This window comes from Vanessa atalanta, chromosome 25 (genome assembly GCF_905147765.1).
Source record: "Vanessa atalanta chromosome 25, ilVanAtal1.2, whole genome shotgun sequence".
NCBI lineage: Eukaryota > Metazoa > Arthropoda > Insecta > Lepidoptera > Nymphalidae > Vanessa > Vanessa atalanta.
Genome location: NC_061895.1, coordinates 708759 through 733494, shown reverse-complemented (window position 1 = coordinate 733494; position 24736 = coordinate 708759). Strand labels below are relative to the sequence as shown.

At 33.5% G+C, this 24736-nt stretch overlaps 1 protein-coding gene across 1 annotated transcript in view; it reads right to left on the bottom strand.

Moving 5' to 3' along the window:
• LOC125073684 (apolipophorins) overlaps window positions 1-22890 on the bottom strand; it is a 33709-nt gene extending 10819 nt beyond the window's left edge. Inside the window, exons 1-36 of the mRNA XM_047684642.1 lie at window positions 22708-22890; window positions 15159-15185; window positions 14546-14742; window positions 13906-14070; window positions 13345-13494; window positions 12827-13016; window positions 12336-12499; window positions 11921-11991; window positions 11577-11742; window positions 11267-11449; window positions 11004-11156; window positions 10554-10701; window positions 10352-10472; window positions 10006-10168; window positions 9673-9867; window positions 9280-9459; window positions 8282-8819; window positions 7955-8128; window positions 7140-7483; window positions 6740-6955; window positions 6389-6521; window positions 5892-6267; window positions 5306-5531; window positions 4957-5111; window positions 4629-4788; window positions 4053-4277; window positions 3747-3922; window positions 3351-3459; window positions 3061-3217; window positions 2655-2824; window positions 2413-2558; window positions 1960-2214; window positions 1664-1805; window positions 1156-1300; window positions 642-833; window positions 188-426 (exon numbers count right to left, since the gene is read on the bottom strand). Coding sequence (XP_047540598.1) covers window positions 188-426; window positions 642-833; window positions 1156-1300; window positions 1664-1805; window positions 1960-2214; window positions 2413-2558; window positions 2655-2824; window positions 3061-3217; window positions 3351-3459; window positions 3747-3922; window positions 4053-4277; window positions 4629-4788; window positions 4957-5111; window positions 5306-5531; window positions 5892-6267; window positions 6389-6521; window positions 6740-6955; window positions 7140-7483; window positions 7955-8128; window positions 8282-8819; window positions 9280-9459; window positions 9673-9867; window positions 10006-10168; window positions 10352-10472; window positions 10554-10701; window positions 11004-11156; window positions 11267-11449; window positions 11577-11742; window positions 11921-11991; window positions 12336-12499; window positions 12827-13016; window positions 13345-13494; window positions 13906-14070; window positions 14546-14742; window positions 15159-15185; window positions 22708-22789 — 6633 coding nt within the window. The 5' untranslated portion in view covers window positions 22790-22890. The remainder of the gene's footprint in view (window positions 1-187; window positions 427-641; window positions 834-1155; window positions 1301-1663; window positions 1806-1959; window positions 2215-2412; window positions 2559-2654; window positions 2825-3060; window positions 3218-3350; window positions 3460-3746; window positions 3923-4052; window positions 4278-4628; window positions 4789-4956; window positions 5112-5305; window positions 5532-5891; window positions 6268-6388; window positions 6522-6739; window positions 6956-7139; window positions 7484-7954; window positions 8129-8281; window positions 8820-9279; window positions 9460-9672; window positions 9868-10005; window positions 10169-10351; window positions 10473-10553; window positions 10702-11003; window positions 11157-11266; window positions 11450-11576; window positions 11743-11920; window positions 11992-12335; window positions 12500-12826; window positions 13017-13344; window positions 13495-13905; window positions 14071-14545; window positions 14743-15158; window positions 15186-22707) is intronic.
• Between the last annotated feature and the right edge of the window lie 1846 nt (window positions 22891-24736).

Genomic DNA, 24736 nt, shown 5'->3' with positions numbered 1-24736 from the left:
ATTATTCTCAACGACCTCTTTTTCTTCAAGTATTTTATTAATAAGCTTAACAAAATTTTAATTTCTTTAAAATATTATATTTTATTATAATTCAAAGTATACACAAGTTTTGTATCAATTCCATGAGGCATTGATGGCTGTAATTTGCATGAGTTGTATATTAATTCCAAAGAGATATGCAACTAACCTTGCCAATCTTAGGGTGGCTGAAACCAATCAAACCGGATGCTTCTCCTTGCTGGTCATTTCCAGAAGCATCGAAGTTGAATCTGAAGCCAGTCTTTGTCTGGGGGCGGTTCTTGTCAGGGAACATGTTGATTTCACCACGGATGGGGAATGGTAGAGTCTTGTCAGTAGGGTACTGAACGAGGGATTCTACGGCGATAACTCTTTGTGGGAATGAGAGCACGATACCTGCTGGGAATTCTGGGGGAAAAGAGGGAGAATTTAGTTTTTATAATTCTAGGCATGACTTTAGACATAAAATGTCATTAATATAAATATGGTAATCACCATTACTTACACTACAGCAACGAAGAAAATAACAAACTACAAATTGGACTAATGGAATGTATACAAAAATAGGATGAAATTCGTTTATTAAATTCTGGACTGTATAAAGGTTTGACTTGAATACTTACTGCCATGCTCTGGCTGGCTGTACACGTGGAAGTGGATCTTCTCGCTCTCTCGGTTAACGTGCAAGTTCATGTCGTATTGAGGGAAGTTCTTGTCTGAGAATTCATTGGCGATTTGCAGACCGAATTCTGTAGCGAGACCGAGTTTGCGAAGATCTAGACCCATGTTGAACTGGTGTTGCAATACGCCGGGTTCTAGAAACAAAGGTTTATTATTAGTTTAAGTTTAAAAAATTTTGCAGCTGATTTAACGTGTGGCAATGTTATCGTCTCGTTACTTCATAACATTGTCAAATAAGGAATTGAACTCGAGACTGACTGAGATATTAACTACGTAAAAAAATATGTAAGATGTCTTTAGCATCAAATTTAAATTATACATCATTATATACTGAACATTTTGACTGACAATGATAACATAAAATTACGAGAATGATAGACTGTTTTTCTAGGCTTTTGTAATATTTTGAAATTATATGTGGATATGCTCGTATAGTATATAGTAGGCTCTACTTACTGTTGGTAACAAACTTCGCGTTAAGTTCAGCGTGCGCGCATTGCTTCTTCTCTTCACAGTACACATACGACGTCTTGTATTCAAGGTTGGTGATACGCGACTCGGCCACGTGGTTGCGTTCTCCGAACGCCACATTGATGAACGTCTAAGAATTTCAAAAAGTCTTAACAACTGTTTTGTGTAAAACTCCTAACAATTAACTTGATTTTCACGTTGGCAGTCCAGTGAATATTGCGCTACTGGTCAAAATTTTGGTTATTTAAGGTGAAGGTTCGGAGCGTAACCTTATGGATATATGGATGACTGACCCCCGGCGGTATTATATGCGATATAATCAACTTTTCTAATAACGTTCCATGTCACCTACAACTCGAGATGATAACAAAACTCAAACTGAATAAGTGACAATTCTGATGTGTTTACCCGAATTTGGGGCCGAATATTTGGATCCAAGTGTCGAATTAAGAGTTAAAATCTACGCATTATAATAAATTTGAAGCGGACTTACCTCTACGCCTTGTTCGTTGCCTTCAGTGAGCACAGTGCGGATGTATTTGAAGTTAGCGGGTTTCTGTTCTTCCTTGATCTTTAATGTTCCAGAACCTTCGATAATGGTTTTTGGTCCTTCTTGTTTGCTGATAAACGACGTGCTGCAGAACAAAGGTTATCGTTGTCATTGTAATGTAATTAGAATGGATATTTGCTAGATATTATATAATTTAATTAACAAAATGATAGTTTAATCTACTATATATATTTTTTACCACTTATTAATATAAACGTATGTAAGCGTCGTATGCGCACCTGCCACTAAGTACGTTCTTGCCATCATTAACGGCATGGAATTCAAGTCGCTTTCCACTTCCAGCGTCCTTGCTCGAGATATCAATCTGGTAGTTCTTTAAGCCGAGACTCTCAGCGTTAGCTTGGTACTTGACAATCAAGTCCTTATCAAAGTTGGCCTCAAATGTTGAGTCAAGGTCGAAGTTCCTGAAGTTCTCCACCTTCATTTCCATACGGCCTTGGGTCGTGCGGAGTGATGTACCCTTGAAGAATAGCCTGAAATCAAAGGTAAATTATAAAGTGTTGGCAATGTACAATGAATAAAAGTTAACAAAGAGCGAAAAATAATTGGACTTATTAGATATCAACGAAGAGTATGACATACTCTTATTAATATTCTTGGGTTATACCCAAATAATACAAATCCTCAAACATAAGGATACAATGTATATATATCTGATTGCTTTATCGTACCTGGTGGGTTTGGGTGTGGAAGGACTGGTGTACTTCAAGTCCAGTAATGGTTGAGAGGCAGACTGTACCACGAGTGCGTCAGCGCGGTATGTGCGAGAGTCCACGGCAATCGTCAGGACTGCGTTGTACGTGTCGGGAGATGGGTTCTGGAAAATCATAGTTATTGTAACGATTAAAATGTGGACGGAAATAACAGGCTTAGAATAGCAATTTAGCTGTTATTTTTTTCATAATAATAATACCTTAGCATTAAGGTCGAGTTCGAATTTCTTAATATTTTCAATATGCGGGCAGTTCGCAAGTATCTTGAATTCAACTTCCTTCTCCGACGAAACTCCTTGGACTGAGACGGTTGTTACTTTGCCTTTGCCATACTGAGTCTTTACGTCAAACACACCAGACGCTTTCTCTTCTATTAAAAAAAAATTGTCTATATTCATTCATACTGTATAAAGATTGGTTGCATTAAGATAGGACTTTAAATAAAGATTTCTTCTTTATTCGATAAATTGTATAACTGCATGTGAGAATTGAAATAAGAAAGGATGAGAAAAGGAATTTTAAATAAAAATTTAATTCAAATATTTGACATGATTTTAATAAGGTTATTTTTCAAATATTACACATTAAGTATATCATATTACTTACTTGACATGTCAACCTTGTAGCTGGAGTCAATGACGATGGGGTCGACGTGAGGAACTATGATCTTCAGTTTGGTGTTACCATTCTTCTCATCGTACTTGCCGTTTGATTCAAATTTGTAAAGATCGGCGTTTATTTGAACAGATTCGATTACTGTGATCTATAAAATTAACAAATATATATTGGAATGCTACGAGAGAAAGAATCAGCTGTATTTGACATATATATGATAACAACAGTCCCAATAAGGCTAATAATTAATTAAAGATGAACGAAAAAAAGAAGAACTTTACCTCAGCCGCCTTATTCTCAGGCTGGAGGAACAATAATTTTGATACCCATTTGATGTCGTGGGCTTTTTCGAACGGCAGACGTACTGATAGTGTGTAATCGTCCATAATTCTGGTAAAAAATGAAAAATATACATTAGGTTTCGATGGTAGGATTAATTATTCACTATAATATAATTATGAGTTTCAAACTATTCATATTGCTGTTATTCTGATAACTTTGTACTAAACTCGTAAAATGAAATGCTAATTTTATGTTTATGTTATTATAATCAAGTGCACTTTCTGACTTTTCACGGTCATATTCTGTGGTGAGTTTCGAGTTTCTTCACACAGAATAGACAACAATTTATTTTAATATTTTTAATATACACTATATACTTATTTATAAAAACTTACTTCTTTTCTCCCTTCTCAGGCCATTGCATTTGGTAGCCACCTACGAGTTCCATTGCTAGGTCATCTCCGTAGCTGGCTTTGACTCTGTATTTATCGTCTAATTGTTTCACATCGGTGTAAGATGAAGTTGCCTCCACAATGGCTTTCTTTGGCAGCATATTACCACTGAGTTCGCTCTGAAATAAGTACATAAGATTAGATACAGCTGGGTCAACGTTACATGGAAAAGACGAACACTGGTTGTTGCCTTCAATAGTAATAATGAATAAAAAATAATTTGATTTTCTAAAAAAAAAGTGTATTTACCTTGAAGGCCATGTCAGACTTGTCTCCCTTAGGAGTATTTTTGAAAGAGATGGTGTTGAGAAGGTTCTTGCCATCTTTGAGACGCATTTCGATTTGAGCATCGAGATCGATGATCTCGTCGTTTATGTTGGTCTTGGTCACTTTGGCCTTGTAAGTGATGGTCGAGGCGGGTCCACCGCGCTTCGGTGCATCAGAGAATACTGCTTCGGCGTGGCCGTTGTAAATCTAAAATCATGCCGGGTGATTACATCTTATACTTTGTACAAAGCGATGGATTATTTATACTTATTATTATGAACGTTATATTAAATTACGAATTCTAAGGACCAAATATTTCGAATGGGATTTAAACAATTTCACATATTTTTTGAGACGTTGATGACCTTTGCCCAGATACTGAATAAAGGTGACGTCACTACGATTGTACTGTCATCCATGTGATCTTAGCTGTTATATTTCTTGTACCTTTAATAGGTAGGCCTACAAGGTTGACCTTCAAAAAGAGAAATAACGAAATATGGATCTAAAAAGTTCATCAATTAGTACTATATAATTTAAACTGTTTTATAAACTTACGTTATCCTTAACAGACAGTTCTCTATCAACATTGAAGCTGAGACAGCGCTCGTCCGGCAGCACGAGCTCCGCGCTGTACTGACCACGTCCTGTGTCTACGGCGGCACCTTCCTTGTGCAAGTTAAATTCAATATTCTTTCCGGAATATTGCATCTTGTTTCTGAAAAAATAACAAGCTAAATTGTAGAAATGAATTTAAACAGATTTTAACGGACCAAGCTGACGTTCAAATAAATAAATAGAAGCTCTGCTCATAATATCTTTCTTGACGTAATCGCAATCCTTTAATTTAAATAAATACTAACAATGATAATATCAAATTACTAACTTGCTGTCGATCAGTTTGTCGGTTTTTTTGTTTGTTGTGCTAAAGTGTACTTTGTCATTTTTGTCTTTTTCAAAGTTAAGGTAGAAGTCGGCTTCAGCATTGTAAACTGGTTCCTTGACGACAAACTTCACATCACCCTTGATGACGCGGTCCACCTGGATAATTATAACATAAAAAATATTGAACAAAGATTAAATTAAATCAGGTTAGTCATGAATCAACGTTATGTTATAAACCTTTTGAGGTAATCTCTTGAAATTTATGAGTATATTTTCAAAATGAATTAAAAATTCTCAATCTCAAATTTAAAAGGCGAGGCCTATTTAAAAAACAGTACCCATGACAGTACCTTTTTGAAGTTAATCATTAAGTTTCCGTTTCCTTTGCCATCATTATCAGTGACTTGGAATTGACCATTGGCAGCGATAGCGTCCTTCAAGTTAAACTTGAGCTGACCGTTAGGGTTGTTTCCAGTATTAATCTTCAGCAAGTAATCCAAGATTTCTCCCTTTGTATTGGAGATGGTAGCGTGCGAGGAGTAGAGGTTTGCGTTTTCAATTGCTCCGATGTCGAATCTGGTGAAATGAGTTTAGAAAATTAGATACATAAAATTATAATTTTAAATCAAGAAAAGTTAATTTATAACAACGAATGTAGTAGCAAATTAATGAATACATTATAATATCCGTTTGCACAAATTTGTTATTAATAGTAGAATTCACTAAAATTCCATTAGAAGCCTCAGGATAGCAGTTTCCTCAGGATGTTTTCCTTCACCGCCGAGCACGAGATGAATTATAAACACAAATTAAGCACATGAATATTCAGTGGTGTTTGAACCCGAAATCTTCGGTTAACCACTGGGCCATCTCGGCTCTAAGTATCCCCGCCTGTCACTAAAATTATCAAACGAAAATAAAACTTTTAGCACTTACTTAATGTCTTCATCTTTTCCAGTACCGCTAATTTTCAAGTGACCAACAGCACCGATGTTTTTGTCGTGTTCCTTCATCCTATGAAGCACTACTCCTGATAGTTCAAATTTACCGACGTTCTTAAAGTCAATGTAGTTTTCCAAGTTAGATTTATCAGCGGACACAATATCTCTCTTTATTAATGACTCAATAGTCTGCTTATCGATGTTCAACGACCATTTGATCTTGTAATCGCCAACTTTCTTAATTTGAGTACGAGCTTCGAGATCGAAACTAGCTTTCTTGTCCAAGTAAACTCCTCCAATATCAAGATCTAATTTCTTGGGATCAGATTCTAATTCCAATTTGATTTTCAGAGGTAATGCAAAGATTTCAACTGGAATAAAAGACAATATCATAATGTTATTTTTATTATGCTTCTTTATTGTACTTGTTAAGTGTCGTATCTCCTGTTAGCTATCGAGACTAAAAAGAAAGTAGGTATATGGACGACTTACATTTGTTCTTGGTTATGATATTAAAGTCTTCTGGTGAGGCGTAGTGTCGCTTGAACAACTGGTTGAAAGTAACGCGGTTTTGTGGGTTGTGGCAATCTCCTCCGTAGTACAAATCGATGTCATTATGCATTATCTAATGAAAGTAAATTAATTTTATTTAACTTTATATATTTAGTATACAAAACTAGACAAACAAATATTATAAAAATTACATAGTAAACAATTTAGATTAAAGAACATACTTATGGTAAGGTATCTACGAAATGCAAAAGTTACAAGCATATAAATTGATAGAAAAATCTAATTGGAAGAATATTGTAAAGTAGATATTCAAATATATATATGACTTACGTTTTGATTGTTTTCAATGTGTCCATTGACTCTGAAGTTGACATATGGGTTCAATGTGTTCATGAATTCAGCTTTGAAGTCGCTGCCTTTTAGGGAGCCACTGAATAATACGTTCTGTTGACCCTTCCTTACTTTAATATCGGTTTCAACTGCCTTTGGCTCATGTTTGAAGTGCCCCTCAATATTGACCGGTTCGTTGGAGTTTGGTATGTTGAACTACAATTAAATATTTTTATTTAATAAGACTTTCTCGTACATAGCTTCATCATTAGTTAAGTTGTAACAATTTTTATCATCAAACGACATAGTTTTAAGTTATTATTAGAAAAAATAATAGATACATATTAAAAAAAAAAATTAAACATTAAACATATTGGAATAAATTTAGTTTGATTTTTACCTTGACACCTTCAAGAGTGTATTTGGAAGCTGGTCCGTTAATCTCCTTGATTATTTGTCCATCAACTTTGATGCTCTTCTTTCCGTCTCCTGGAAGTTCGTATTCGAGTACTGGTTTCCAGACTGACCGTTTGTCATTACCCTCGATACTAACACCAGCACGCCCATAATACTGAGCATCGTCCATCTTTGCTTTCATCAGTAAAGAATATTCAGATGGCTTAGTGTTGACAGAGAATTGACCGAATAAGTTCTTGATGGGTGACTCAAGATTGACCTTCAAAGATTTCTCCTCTGCGGTATTAATTACTTCACCAGTTAGTTGGGTTCGACGATTTTTGGATCCTGAAAATTATGAATTTAATTACTAATTTGAAATTGATGGTTGGGTTTCGTACTTATTGTACCGAATCGCTACTCTTTTAATCTTGATATACCTTAATTATTACGACAGTGTCCTCGTTTTGATCGATATCGAACATGTTAGCTATTATTAAGATAGATTAACCAACTACACATTAAAGAGTGCAAGTGAATGTGTTAACATATGTGCAATCCTTAATTATTATCTTTATTTAATAACCTCATAGGACAGCAATCAAGCGTTGCTAAATAAAATGTTTTTTTCACGCAAAAACAGAGCAAGGGATTAATGTGATCATATAAATTTTATTATTAATAGCATTTGTCTATGTTTAACCATTGATACAGATTATATATATGTATGTATATTATATAGGAACAGACTAATGGGTATTTTCTATATTCCTCGATTTTTTATACAAGTATGTATTGAATTATAATTAAATGATTTACCTTCCGCTTCGAAAAGCAGTTCCATTCCATATTTGCCTGCATGGTCGTTTTGTACAAGTCCTTTAATGTGGTATCCACGAAGGTCATTCTTCTCCAGTACTAAATTAACTTTCGATGATCCGACGAGAGGATAACGTGCCAAATATTGTGAGATTGAATTTTGTGACTTTTGACCTGTTGAATACAATGAATATACAAGTTTCATTAGAATATGATTAGACCGAAATATATTTTTATAGAAGTATTTGATAAAATTTAAAATGTGATGACATTTTATTGAAAAAAAAATCAATATATTTACGTCAAGGGTATTTAGAATGAACTTACCAGAGAATGAGAATGGAAGTGACACTTTTCCGCAAAGAGTCAAGCCTAATACTCCAGATAGCTGATCAAAACAGCCAGAGTATTCGTTCTTTTCAGAACCTGTCTTAATTGGAATGTGCTTCTCCATTTGACCCTTTTCAGCAGTGAAGAATACCAAGTCGTTCGAAGCAGTTAAGATTTCCTGTTTGTCAATTGGAAGACCCCATTGTAGATCGAAGCCTTGTCCGTTTCCAATAACCTTCGCGATAATTTGTCCACCAGTGGAAGAATGTAGGTTTGTCACGACCTTAAGACCAGTCGAAAGGCAGTCAGCATCTACCAACATGATCAGAGATATTTCGACGTCCGAGCTTGGTACAAGCTTAATGTCAACTTTAGCTGACTGAGGGCTTTTGAGGATCTGGCGGATATCCATGCTAGAAGAAACATCGACACGAGCAGTTGCTGCACCCACGGCGTCAAGCTTGAGTGGGAGACCAGTAGATGTGGGATAGGCCAGCTCGGCGTCCATGAAGAGAATGTGTCCACGAAGCTCTTGCTGTTGGTGGAAAAATATTTTTTTTATTATATTTCCAATTTTGCCTAGAGGATCGGAATTGCGACACAATAGCCAAAAAGCTGATAGCATCCTTGCCACAATTTCACGCAGCGATTATTTTAACAGTAAATATTTTTTATTTTTATTGGTATGAAGGTTTTATTATTAATAATAATAATTTAATATTAAAATAGTTATAACAGTAGCTCCTGTATGACAAAGAAAGGCAATCTTATTTTTATGATAATAAGACGATCAATGCAAGGATAGCTTTTAGTATTTTGTAATACTAATCAATATCAAACTCTCTCAACTCTCAATATCATAGATTAAGTAAAGTTGCCAAACAAAGGCTCCATTATTTAAAAGTAATTTAAAGCCCTCGAAAGGGTTGCAGTTATAAAATTTACTGCTAACAAATTCAATTGTTAAATAAGGACAAAATTTAAAAGTCAACTACCTCGAAGTTCTTCATTTTATTGAAGCCATCATTTACGCCCTTCAAAGTCTGGTCGAGGAAGGTGTTGAAATCGAAGCCTTTGTCATCTCCAAGGGATAGGAATACAGCGTCAGTGCCGAATAGCTTGACGTACACGTCCAAATCCAACTCATTGTTGTAAGGAGCAGATTCGGCCTTTACCTATAAAAAATATAATAATCATTTATAATGAACAAACTATTGGTACTGAAGTTTTCCAAGAAATTAATAATATGTAAGTTATTTATATATATCTCCTTCGTCTGAAACTTGCACAAGCAGTTTGAATAAGATGCGCTTGGCTTAAGGCTTATCATTTAATTATTAATATAATCTATATTTAATTCATAGTAAAGATTTTAGCTTTGCACTAACTTGCTTGTCGAAGTTGTCAACCTCGCTCTTGATAGAACGACGTCCTCTCACATTGGAATCAACCTTCTTGTATGACTCCTCAAACTTATTATACAAGTTGTCGTAAATCTCTTGGGGTTTCTGGGTACGAAGGAAACTTTTAGGTCCGAGGAAGTGTTCCACTACACGGTCTAAGTTGCCTTGACGACCTCCAACCTGTAAAAAGTTATTATGGTTATTGAATTATTTTAACAAATTTGTGTTCGGCTAGTGTAAGAAATAGACTGTGACTTAGTGATGGGATGACTTATATGGTCGTAACGAAGTATATTAGATTTATCTGGTGAAACTTACCTCAAGAATGTTAACATTGTGTCCAAATACTTCCGCAGTAAGATTCAAGCTAACAGATCTCGGTAGGAAAGAGTCCTGTGAAAAGATAACAGCTTGTTCCATGTTACCACCAGCTCCAAGTACATCCACATTGTAGCTCATTTCCCGGTAGAAGGAGTATTTCCTAGAGTAGAAAATAAAACAATTTTCAAAACATTTTATATAGATAGTATAGTATGCGACTTCTAAAACCAAAATATGTTACTAGGAATTTAGCTAAATACACACTTTTTTTTTTTAATCAGTCCAACTTCCATTGGTGTAGAGAAGAATGTAACAGTAAGAGAGATTGAGAGGAAGTCCTTACCTGTCATCGATGTTGTATTTGTTGGGGATTCCGATGAGTCCGTAGTGTTGGCGTGCAAGCTGCTTGTCAGGGTTAGCGGAGGAGCGGATGTGACGAAGAGAAGTGGTGATGAAGCGACCCACTGTAACGAAGGATCATGTTTAGTAAAACAGAAAACATTGACCAAATAATTTATAATTTAATATTACTTTTAATATCATACCTTGGTGAACAGGTTCAGATTCAATTAAATTCTTGATTTCGTTGGCGGATTTTCCGCAAGGACACTGAATGACTGCGAGGTAACCCTTGATACGGATTTCAGAATCCAATTGACGGTTCTTCATAATGTCCAGACCAGCTTTCTTCAACTGTAAATATATATATCATTTTCTACAGACTAAGAAGTGATTTAAAGACACATATTAATAGTAAATATATCAATTTAACCAATTAATTTGAAAATATTACCCGAATCGAAATTAGTTCTTAATTATTAAGGCAAACATTTTGTTTGTTATAAATGTATGTCTTGTATAACTATTGATCAATTGTGAAATTTCATATAGGCACCATTTATTTAATTTAAATAATCTTCTATGACAATAAATGTTGCTTTAACCAAACTTAGAAATTTCATAAGCTAAATTAACAATAAAAATATTTAACAAACCTTAGCAGCACAGGGATCAGCTTGGAAGGCTTCGAGAGCGGCGACGCGGACACGAGCCTTGACGTTGTTGTCGATGGCGCAGTGCACCAATTTGTCGATCAGACTGTCCTCCAAGTGCCGGATGTTACGGATACCCTTCAAGACTGCTACGACCTGATGCAGAAATTTAAATTTAATTCTATTCGATCTTTTAGAAAATAATTTAATTATAAATTAAAAATAATATAATGTAATAAAAACTAATATTTATCGTTTTGACTTACATTATCTTCCTCGATTTTGGTCTTAGGCTTGCAGTTCTGGAGCTTGGCGGCCAACTTCTTACTAACAGCGGTGATACCCTCACTGTGTTCATCGTGACAGCGGTGGTCACGGCAGTATGTACCGGCAAGCGCGCCCACCCCCAGGTATACGTTTTTAGGGAGATTAGGAAGGTCCAAAAGACCCTGAGAAGAAAAATATATAAATTAGTACTATTCTTTGAACATTTCATTCTATATTTTAATTTTTTATATTGCATTTAGCAGCTGGTCAGATATCTGCCAATTATACCAATAATAATATTATACTTACAGCAGCAGCCTTAATAGCTTCGCTTGTGACGTGTCTGGCGTTGCCCAAAGATAGGAACACAACTTTCTCCTCAAGAGGAGTCAGCTCCTTGCTCTTAAGTATTTGGATAGAGGCTTCGATGCTGTGGCCTGTTCCTGCACGAAGGAGTCCGTCGAGGAAAACGCGCCTGAATAACAAATAAGTTCAAAATAAATAAAAGTTTTAGGGTTAACGTTAATCTTTCTTACGTTAATCTTAAAAAATAATCTTATTCAAATACATCGATATTTTCTTTTATGGAATCTATTGTTCTATTTAGTTCGATTATGTTAATTAAATAATAATAATGAATCATAGACAATTACTTCTCCAAGCTATTTCCTTTGATTTGTCCGAATGCTTTCATCAAGTCCTCTTTGTTGGCGGTGCGGAATATCTAGAGAAAAAGACAATGAGGTTAAAAATTACACAACTAACATTAGACTACAATGACATAATATTCAATAGTAAAAAGTGTGATTTAATTGAATGAAATATATAAACCATAAATATCACAGGAGAAATATTACGTTTGAGATGGCCAGTGGTAAAATCAAGCGAAACTTAAATTCATGCGTTTAATTTTGATAAAGTAGACGTGGTGAAGAATAACATTGTAAGGAAATCTGCATGTGTCACACAAAAATCTACCAACATGTCCAAATCGACCAATTGGAACAAATTGGTGAAATAAGTTAATTAAAAAGGAGAGTAAATTGTTTCAAAAACATTATTACTCACCCTGACGAGCTGGGCGAAGGTACCGGCAGATTTGAAACTGGCTTCGTTGGTGAGAGTTTTGCAAGTCTCTTTGATGGCTTTGAAAACGTTTTCGTAGCTGCTGTGACTCGCTTCAGACTCGTGTGGGTTCTCGAAGATGATGCTGCGGCTCACGGGGCAGTTGCCTATACATAAGGTAACTTTTGAAAACACTGTACGAGAAGTTACAGATAGAAATATTTTTTATTTATAAGTATAAGTACGAATGTAATATGGGCTTCGGTAAAATGAAATACAACATTTAGGAGACTAGATTGTACCTATCTCTAACAGTGTAGACAACATTTAAAAAAATAGTGCAAGAATAGAATCTTTCTCCAAGTTTTTACTCAGTATTAAGGTACTCGATTTTTTCAAAATGAATTTGAAAATGAACCAATTTAAGAGTATTATATGTTAAATAATCAAATATATAGTGACTATGGAAAAATGGTAAATGATATGGGATTTACCTTCAGCAGCTCCCTGGGCAGTTCCGGTAAGAGTAAGCTTGGTGTTAACTTCAGCCCTGGCACCGTTCTCTCCAATAGAGAAGGGCCTGTATAAGTACTGTTCGACCGCGGAGATCTTTTCTGGTACTCCATTGTTGACTTTAGATTCAATGTTTAGAATGGACTGCAGAAGCTGTGTGCTCTTGATTTGCTGCAAAAAAGGTCAATGCTGTTAAAATTTTCTGAGAGGAATGAAAAATATGATGAAAGGTAGACAAATGCTGCTTAAACCCCGGGTAGGTGCCGGGTAATTGTTCTTTTTACACAACCGATCAAAAAGCAGTGTGATGTTATCAGAGTTAGGTCGGGATCGTTTTCGCCCCATTAAAATAAAATAAAAAATTAAGCTACCATTCATTTTATAGTCCACGTTTAGGATTTGCTTTAAACAAAATATTTTTCGAGGTTGGATAAGCGAAACCTTTGTCCAGCCAAGTATTAACAGGTACTAATACTATATTTTAGTTGGTTATGCTTACAGCGTTAGGATTGTAGACAGCGGTAATCAATTCATTCTTCGTCTGTTCTCGGTGGGCACACCTGCTGAGGTCGCGACTCCTGTGGACCAATAACGCGGACCCTTCTTGCGATGCTGAGACTTCAGTAGGACATGAGCCGAAGACATCAGTCTAAAGAAAAAAGAAACAATTATTACTGAAAACATACGGTTTTTTGTATATGTACAATATTCTCTAAGAACTGGATTTGTATTCCATTCGTGAAGTATTGAATACTGAATAACGGTGATATGCTATTTTGATACATTTGTCCTTAAAATTATCTAATTATTAAGGTCAATTTTGCATCTAAATTTCTTAAAATTCTCGAATGTGTGTTGCGGATATTTCGAGTATTTTCTTACAAGAGTATATCAAATGCTTCATAATAATAAAAATGAGTTTATTTCCTTTGAAAACAAGATAATTATAATTTAAAAAGGCTATGCTAATTACATAGATAAAATCAAAATCAAATTGTTTTGGATTGCATGAACTAAAACGAAACTTTGCAATAATTAACATTTCTTCAAATATCCATACCTGAGTAGAAGGCTTTTGTTCGGTTTGCAGCATGGAAATAATGGCTCTCTTTATGTTAAGAGATGCGCGCGAATCATCCTGTTCAGCGCAGATCTCGGGTCCAACTCGGCCATCTTGAAGACTGAATCGTACAGGCTTATCGATGCCTTTCGGTGCTGAGTATTTCTGTAAATTAATTAAAAATGTTGTTTATTTAGTTTTGGTGTTTATCGCGAGAGAAAAGTTACCCTGAAATTAATTTGCAAGATTTGACTCTTACAGGTGACGTTAAAAAAGGCTGATTTTGGGTCTTGATGGGATCTTAATATCAGATCAAAATATACTTTGTTCAATATAATTTTCGTAGTAATGTACGAGTAGACTTTTAAATTTGGTAACGATAAATTTTTGGTACTGAATATGTTTGAATGAACATATTCAGCCATAACGCAATTATAAATTACAGAATATACAGCTGTATTTAAGTCTTCTCTTACCCTTAATATTTATAAAATTGGATCTTTTTTCTATTTAAATACATTATTATAATTAAATCCTAAGTTTTCTTATTTGGTCTTATTATTATTATTTAAAATGTCTGTAATGGCTAAATATCATTATTTTATGGTTATCTTGTGTTTACTAAAAGTATGTGTATTACCTTTCCATCAGGTCCAGATATCACCAACGAATTGACCTTCAAAGACAGAACACAGTTACCAGCAGCGGTAACCGAAACCTGACCGAAGATCTTCACGCTTGTCTCCTGTTTTTCTGCTCCGGTCAGATAAACCGAGACCGATCCTTCAACTCCGTAAGTGTATTTGTGTCCATTTAGAAAAGTTGGCGCTGATGATGCTGTGGATATGAGATGGATTTGAGAAATTGTTTTTATCTAAATATTGATTTGATACGTTAAATAACATTTTTAGTCGAGCCATTGGTTAAAAGACGTGAATCTTAACCGGGGTTCAAACCAAGCAAGCACTTCTACATTTTCATGTACTTGATTTGTATTTATAATTCAAGTCGTGAAGGTAAACAAAGTGAGGAGAGTAAAAGTATTAAACTTAACATTTTCTTCTACTTTACAATAAAAAATTTGTTTGTTTAACTAATGTCACTAAAATTTATTAGTAATGACTTGTCAATGAAAACAATAAATAAACAAGCCAATTAAATAAAATCGTAACTACTTAATTATAAAATGATAAAAAAATATATCATTAAGGTCAAATCATAAGTATAGAATAATGTCTTCCCTATTTACTTACACCCTTGGCAGGACAAATTACATTGACCTGAAACAAACAAAGAAACGCTAATTAAAATAAATAAACAAGATTAAAGTACAATCGTTAACGAGATCATTTGTATATAAATAAATAATAAAGGAGTTAATTATGTAATGATACAGTACAGATAATTAATGTATAAATAACACGAATTATATAATTAAATTATTTACGCTATAATAAAAAAAAGAATTATACGAGGTAATTTCTTTTTGGGCGTGGTCCTATTTTTCTTAAATGCGTGAAGTGGTAATCTATATTAATATTTTTAATGAGAGAGTAACTGTCTGTCTGTTACGCTTTCACGAAATCCTGAATAGAATTTGATGTAATTCGGTTTGTTTGAACCCAAAGGACCCAAACCTACGATAAGAGAAAGTAAACTCAGTAGTTGGTCTTTCTAACACTTAAAATACAAAGTTATATTAGTTAAATACAATAAGCAATCTACATAATCTTGTGTTGAATAATATGCCTTATTATAAGAATCGGCAAAGTTAAAATTACCTGCGTATTTTTATTATAGAAATGATGATACAAAATTTAAAGAAAATCTCTTTGAATTAGATAGTCAATTTAAACCGTAGCCGTATTTACTTGATATAAATAAAATACATAATTCAATATTAATTAGACTAATAAATAATATCTTATGTAAATATTTACTCAAGGTTCAAGGTACATTAGGAATCTTACAACATAGTATTCAAACACGCCCGGATCATTTAAAGCTATATGAGAATATGATTCATCATAATCTTCTAATGTTTATAAACGGGCCAAAGTTCAGATTGTATTTGTGAAAGATTAACTCTACATATTTACATTAACGTATATATGTGACGTAATATTTATTTCCATTGCCATATTGATCGAGTAGCTATTATTTGATACTGTAAATACTGAGGTCCTGTATTCAAGTCCAGGTATTTTTTGTATGTAAGAGGTAGGGGGATAGTGTGCTCTCTGATGGTAAGTCGCCATGGCCTATAGACATTGGTTTTATAGAAAGTAATCATTTCCAACTTCACCAATACACCACTAAACTTGGGAACAGAGATCCTATGTCTCTCGTGCCGGTAGGCTCACTTACTACTATACAAATCAAATTGTTTGAAGGTGCAAATCTGATGAGTAGATGGTACTACTCAAGTGAGCTTACACAAAGCTATACAACTAATTTATTTATCGTTGCGTTATGTTTACCAATTGAAAAAAAAAGTGTTTTTTTTTAAACATTTTCAGTAACAACATCTTGCAGTATTATATCTAACAAGATTTATTTTTTATTCTGGATAATTATTTTTTAAGTAGACAAGTTGATATTCAGTGTTAGATTATGTATCATGTAAGGTCATATCTCTGCTAATATTGTAGATCTAGCAAAAAAAGTGCGAGTCCAAATGTATCGCACATGTTTATCACGTGATCCCTCAGGACAACATTGAGGTCTGATTACCCAATTTATTTAAATTGTAGGGGACCCGATTGTCTTTATCGTTGTATTCGGGCCCCTCTCGATTTTATCGACTATAATTTTATAAATCAAGAACATAGGACTCGACTACACCAAGTTTGTATTGCAATACAAATTTTAAGAATTTTACTAAGGAAACTATATAATCAAGCAACTTGTATTATACAGCAACACAAAATTTACGCTTGGCACGTCAGACTTAAATCAGGTTATACTGCGAAGCTCAGATACCTTAATAAATTGATTGCGTTAAACTTTCATGTATATTTGTTTAGTAATTTTTTTTTTGGGCATTAAAAAATAACTTAATTACTTTTAAAATATATCTACTTTTAAAGAACGATTATAACTGTCGCATGAGTAACAAATACTTATAAGTCTAAAAGAAAACATTCCACAGACATCGTTTATGATTCAAAATATAAACCTAAATATATTAAAAATATCAATTGTGTTAGTGCTAAAACAGTGTAAGATTAACATGACTGATACCGAAGTGTTACGAAAAATGCATTTGTCACGCAAATAAAGCAATTTTTTTTTATTGCTTTCTTTGTTATTTTCTATAATTGTTTTATTTAATATGTTGAAAAGTAAATTCATCCTTTGTACAAAGTAATATATTTGTAAACATAATTAATTTAGAAAACACGTTGCATATCTAATATAATTGTATTTAACTAATATGATTTTATTTTTAGATGATGAAAAAGAGTAACTACTGAATTTCTTGCCGGTTCTTCTCGGTAGAATCTACATTCCGGTAGTAGCTTTACTTTAAATAGTTTGTTAAATGACAAGTGCTTGTAAAAGCCTACTTGAATAAAGTATATTTTGATTTGATTTAATGTTGAAAGGCGTGAACTTTGGAGGCAAGCTGTTTCTCCTTACAGATTGCAAAGTAATCTTTGCTACGAGCTCTAGAACTCATCATCCAACCCAAAAATCTATGATGCACTCAAATAAAAATTTTATTATTATTAGAACAACAAACATCTTCATTATTTTTGGTATGATTATCAAATTTAGTTATTATTATTAACCCTTATAGAACTAGACTACTTATAGACTAACTACTTGGGCTTTGTGCAAGCCCGTCTGGGTAGGTACCACCCACTCATCAGATATTCTACCGCCAAGTAACAGTACACTGTATTGTCGTGTTCCGGTTAGAAGGGTGAGTGAGCCAGTGTAATCACAGGCACAAGGGACATAACATCTTAGTTCCCAAGGTTGGTGGCGCATAGGTGATGTAAGGAATGGTTAATATTTCTTACAGCGCCTTTGTCTATGGGCGGTGGTGACCACTTACCATCAGGTGGCCCATATGCTCGTCCGCCAAACAATGCCATAAAAAAAAGACGACATAGTTGGTTTTATTTTGAATGGATCTAAATATGTAGCACTAGTTTTCGTCCTCAGCTTCGCTCGTGGTTTAGGGGTTGGTTGTAAGGTATTATTCACACAATCTTTACAAATGTATGTATGCTATATTATTAAAAAGTTTCATCAAAATCAATTCAGTAGTTTTTGCGTGAAAGTATAACAAACATCCATACATGGAAACTTTCGCCTTTACAATATTTTTATAAGTAAGGAAGTATGAAACAGCTACAAATATTCTTAATATACTACAAAGTCATTAAATTACAGTCGTTTATTTTTTTATGAAATAACATACTTAATATCGTTTTATTTACAAGCAATTGTGTACGGATGCATCCGTTTAGTAGATTAAATCATTGACAAATTAACTGACATACGCGCTCTCGTCCGTCGCTCGACATTATCGGACGTGGGAAAAATTGAACACACGACATAACTATTATTTGCGTATAATACATTAATTGCTACACTGTGTGGCTTAGCTCGGTGTAAAATTCTATAGAAAATTGAAAATATTGTATGAATAATAACCACGTGGCCCATTTTCCAGTCCTACGACATATCCGTATAAAATGGAAAGAGACAATGTATGTATGAGAGAGTCGAGATGGCCCAGTGGTTAGAACGTGGGTATCTTAACCGATGATTTCGGCTTCAAGCCCAGGCCGGCACCACAGAATTTTCATTTGCTTAATTTGTGTTTATAATTCATCTCTTGCTCGGCGGTGAAGGAAAACATCGTGAGGAAACCTGCATGTGTCTAATTTCAACGAAATTCTGCCACATGTGTATTCCACCAACTCGCATTGGACCATGTGGTGGAATATGCTCCAAAGCTTCTCCTCAAAGGGAGAGGAGGCCTTAGCTCAGCAGTGGGAAATTTACAGGCTGCTAATGTATTGTATGAAAGAAAGAGCAAGGTTGCCTGAATAAGACTTCTTTCCTCACGTGACGACTTCTGCCAATTAACCGCGTAAAGAACTTTGTTCCAAAAAAATCAAGAATATTTGAATATCAACCATTGAGCGTATACTTGTTAATATTAATGCACAAAACACTCACTAATTATATATTTTAAAGTATAATTTATCTTGTTTTGTGTAATTCGATATACAATGAAGAGTTTATAACAAAGACATCCACGATAAGACGGTCAGAGGTGACAGCGCGGCAGTGTTATCAAATATTGCGAATGTATTCACTGTCAAGGCGATTCTTTAATATCCTAATCAGACATTTGTGTAATGAACTTGGCTCGTTCAAGGTCAAAGTTTTGAGATCATTCCGAATTTTATACAAATTTAAATTTGATATCATTTAACGATATACTAAATTCAAATATAGAGATCAGATGGTTTGGGAACAGCTGAATCTCATTTGAAGGTTTCTGGTTCAAATTCGCTTTTCATGTGTGTCAATTTGTGTTTATAAGTTGGCATCGTTTAACAATCCATTGTCTATGATGGAGCAGCGTGGTCCAATCCTTAAATTATTGATAGAAAAGGTTTTTGATCACCTACGACTTTTATGGACTTTTTATTAGTAACTAAAATGGATTGATCATCCTTTATATATCCATTTTTTGGGTTAAAGTTCTCATTTTAATGGAGAAGATTTGATCTCACACTGCTCTAATACATGGTATGGTTTACTCTCGACGTTAGACGATGATGAAAAACAATCATCGTCTAACAAGATGACGAATTTTAAGCGATTCGAACCTACAATCTTAGTTTAAAATCCAGTGTAATCTACAGGTCTATCTCAGTTTATACCGCACATGATAAATACGTCCATTATTGTTATAAATGATAAATCAGTACCAATAAAATAAAATATGATTAAAATATATATTTTCCATTTGAATTAATATTATTGTTACCAATGAGATGATAATTTCACATACCTAATTGGCAATACGAGATAAACCATAGCTCTGACCTCAGATATCGTTATCGTTCTAGGTACCTTGAGCGCTTTTATAACGGACTTTTTCCTTTAAATAAAAAAAATAATTCATTTTTTAAGCATTGTATGACATTTTCGGTGTCTTTATAGTTCAGTGTCTGCGAATCTCAGTTGATGGCAACCCCAAATAATATACCGTTTAATTTCACTTAGTTATATTAAGCTTTGTTTATTAATAATGGATGTGACTTAAGTATTTATAAATTGGATTATTAGTCTATCAATATTAAACTCGACTGTTGTTTCGGTTGAACAAAATATTTTCTTTGTTTTGCTTAGTCCTGTAGAATCCTAATTATTTTTCGAAACTGAAAGTAACTTACACTTTAAAATATTTTCTATCAGGGAATGTTTCATCAAAATCGGTTCAGCCATTAAGGACAGGGACAAAATTTTACAAATTTGTACTTGATTTTTTTTTTCAATTTACAAAAATACACTTCAATCTTTATTTATTCGTATATATATAACAATAGCTTGTTAGCTTATGTATATGTATAGTGTATTTACTAGGCATGTATAAGTATTAAAATTATAGTAAACGTATTCAGATATTTGTCATAATAATATTTATTTGCAGAGTAATTTTACGTTTTTCATCCTTCGCCTCAAAAGGGGAAGTAGGCTTTAGCCTTGCAGTTGGACAATACAGGATGTTACTTAAAATTTATACAATAAAAAATAATAATAATTAAAACTAAGTTTTTTGAGACTAAGCCGAATTCGATAATAACACTTCATATTCTATCACATGTCTCCTATGCTACAAATATAGTAGATTTTATCCAACAGTTTTCCCAACGATGCTTTTCCTCGACGACCATGAAACGAGTCACAATGAACCCACGACCCCTAAGTTCTAACCACTGAGCCGTATCGGGCTATATAGATTTAAGAATAATACATTTAAGATTGTAAGCAGGATCTTGCTACGGGTACAAATATTTACAAGAACAATTGACCTAAGAACTCTATATCTACGTGATTATTGTGTTGTATGTATCGTTTACGATAACCTCGACCAAGAATAACTCATAAACTTAAAGGTAAAATAATATCAAAGATCTCTCGTGTTCGCAATACAATATGGATTTATTTGGATAGGGACTCCTGTCAACTACTTCTAAACGCTATCAGTCCTGATTCTATCATCAGATTGAAGCTCGACAGGAAAATTGGTGGACAGAGAAAGTAAAAGAAGAGACTGACAAGATGGCAGTTCATATTTGCCCATTTATATATTATAGATAAATAGATATATTATAATATCCACCATTTTAAAGAATTTCTAATATTACCTATTTACCTCTCCTTAAGCTTTAAGCTCCTAGAGTGGGTACGACAATAGCCCTATGGGACAAGATCGAAGCTACGACTTTTATAACGCCAGGCCCGTAAACCATTGCGATAGTGACGCTCAAGTTACAATAGTTCTTCGTATTGTTATATAAGTATTATTAAGATCCGATGTCAGTCTGTTTCATTAGAAATATATCTGGTTACATATTTTATGACCACCATCTGTTTTTTTTTTTTTTAAAGCATGTTTTATTTAACACGTTTGTACTTAAATATAAAGTTGTTGGAGTCTCCTTTTAAGCATATGAAAAGCCTGTGCCAGGAAACTCCGCTCTTCCATATCACGAATTAGGTACAAGTATACAAGATATTTAAGGTACAACAATAATAAAGAAACAATATAAAAAGATCTTGGCCCAGTGGTTCCAACATGCACTAAAATCTTATGTTTTGAATTTGTGTCTGTATTCCATTTCCTATAACCATCGTGAGGATGGTTATAGGAAATGGAATACATACACCTGCATATGATGGAACAAAAACCTACCAGATATGTATATATCCAGCGTTGGAAAGCTTTGGATTTATCTCTTTGGCATAACTTTTAATAACCTGTGACTTTAAATTATTCCTGATATAAAAAAAAAGAGTATTTATGTTAACCGAAATTCTTGCTGGCTCTATGTAGAATATACATACGTTCTGATAGTAACTGAAATTATTTGTTTTTTAACTTGTTAAATAACGATTCAAAAGTAATAAACCATATTTGAATAATGTTATTTTTTACATAAGTCGATAAACTCACGAAAGTTTTAACTAATATTAACAATAGAATATATAACATTTTATATATTTTTGTAAAATACTTTCGAAAGCCATTTAATTTAGTTATATGCATCAAATGACAGCTGAGCGTTAAATTTCAGATTTTTACGAGTAAATTAACGCTGCCCTTGTAGGTAAGATATTTTTGCCTTCTGATTATTTTCTACTTTTTTGCACTATAAGAAAATGCTTATTATTTGGAACTAATTAATTCGAAGCACACGAAGTATGAAAAATTTTGAAAGAGGCTGAACAGCAATTTATAACAGTCCAGACAACACATCAGATCAAAAGAGTACTTAAGTAAAGAAGAAATGTGCTTTATATGTATACAGACATATCTAGCTTAAAATTGAATGTATAATGTTAAGCTCTCTATTTTTAAACTTTTTAATAACGAAATTATGTAATTTATTGTACTATGCCAAAGATATTATAAACTTACATAAAGTATAGTTGTTATATCAAAGATAAATAATAAGTGCTGATAACTTTATGTATTAAGCATAAATGCTTAATAAAAAAAAAAAATATTTGTTTTTATAAATATAAATAAAGGGAGAAACTTACCGTTGGAGTGAGCTGGGGTCCACAAAACTGTTAGTAGTAATATAACACTAAAAATGCTAAAACTTATACTAGAGGTCCCCATTTTCGCGGGGTTAAAAATTCACTAATATTTTTATCAGTCTATCAATTAACTTATACTAAAATACTTTGAAGACGTCGATATACCACCACGTCTGGATGGCAAATGCATTCCTGCGCGTTCCTCTCACGCTTTTATAGATGCAGCGCCATCTATTGACCAATCAGCGTTTGAAATTAGAATTATCTATACCAATAATAAAACCGAACAACATGTAATCTTCGAGTTTAAAATTGGAATTATATACAACAAAAAGAACGGATATACCTAGCAATAGTATCCTAGAAAGAAAAATAAAAAAATAAAAAATAAAAATGCAATAGTGATGTGAATCACACAATGAACTTTCTATCGATATAATATTTTCTCGAACGTATTGATTATTCAACTTATTTGACACATAATTAATATATAGTACAACAAACGGACATACAACTAATTATCTTATTAAATATTCTCGAATTATCAGTACAATTATTAGTATGTTTATTTTCTTTGTGATAGAAGTTCAAGTTGAAGTTTTATATATTCTGACATTTTAAGCGCAGATCGGCAGCAATTTTATATGATTATATAGATTTTAACCATATATATTGTTGGCAAGTTTTTGCCTTCACTATCAATAAGTAAATGAAATCTCTATGGATAAAAAAGTACTTGATATATCATTTACTTGGTAGGGTAGGGCTACCTGCAAGCTTGGGTTAGATATCACCTACCATTATTTTGTTCTATCCTATTTAGTACTGATGATTTCTGGTTTGAAGGGTGAGTGAGTCAGGATAATATCTGGTACACGGAGCATAACATCTTAGTTCTCAAGCTCGATGGCGCAGGGCCTAGCATCATGATACCTTTTCCTAGTCCCCAATATATTAGAAAAAAAAAATAACATAGTTTTTTTCCGATATCTTTGGTTCCAGTTGACATCAGACTTCTAATACGCAAATTATTATAGTTTACTGTGCCTTTGCCAAGCTGTTTCTAATAACTTACAACGTGTTCGTCCAGTACCAATCAGTCCTTTCATACTTTCATGCTTATATACTTCGAAACGTCAGATGCAGTAACTCATGACCTTGACAATTTACTTTATTAGAAGAAGTTTTTCTTGTAAAATGTAGTTTTGTAATAAACTTACATATTGTTTATTAAAGATAGTGGTAAAGCCAGAGGTCGATCGTAGAATTTTATTGCGTTCATAGTTAGAAAAATATTGTCATAATATATAATAACTATGTTATGTGTTTGGTTATTTATTAAATCTTAAATTCGACCTGTTTTTAAAAGATTTATAAAAATTTATAATAGTATTTCTGTTACAAACATCTAGGTTTTAATATTATGTTGGATATAATATAGCTTAGATGGTGTTAAGGCTTTGTGCAGACCTATTTATCAAATATTCCAATTTGGTAGATACCGCCAAACAGCAGAACTTAGTATTATCGCTCAATACCTGATGAGGCGCCACCAATATTTAGCCCTCAGACTTTTTTCAGCCTCGATAAGGATGTAGGCAGTAGGATGCTCGGCAGTGTAAATTTATATGTGATCTACCACATGTGTACCTACTACTACGGTACTACGGTGTTTCAAGGGGGGTAGCCCCCTTGAAACACCGTAGTGGAATACGCCCTAAGTATTTTTTTTCAATTATAGACATATTCAACAATCCTCTTAGTCACATAAGAACATGAACTGTGTTTACTATTGGTCCATATACCTTGCTTTTGAGAGAGGTGCCTGAAGTCACGTACGAAATTATTATTCTTGTAAACTTCAGATATTAATGCTCATTCGTTATGAGGATCTTACCTGAGAAAGCTAATCCTTATTGTTATGTATTAAAAAATATTGCTCGTAACCTCTTTTGTTATGGTAAAGCGGTCATTAGTGGAATTAACTATTGTTTATAGCAATAAAACTTAAATTGTTTTTTAATCTTTA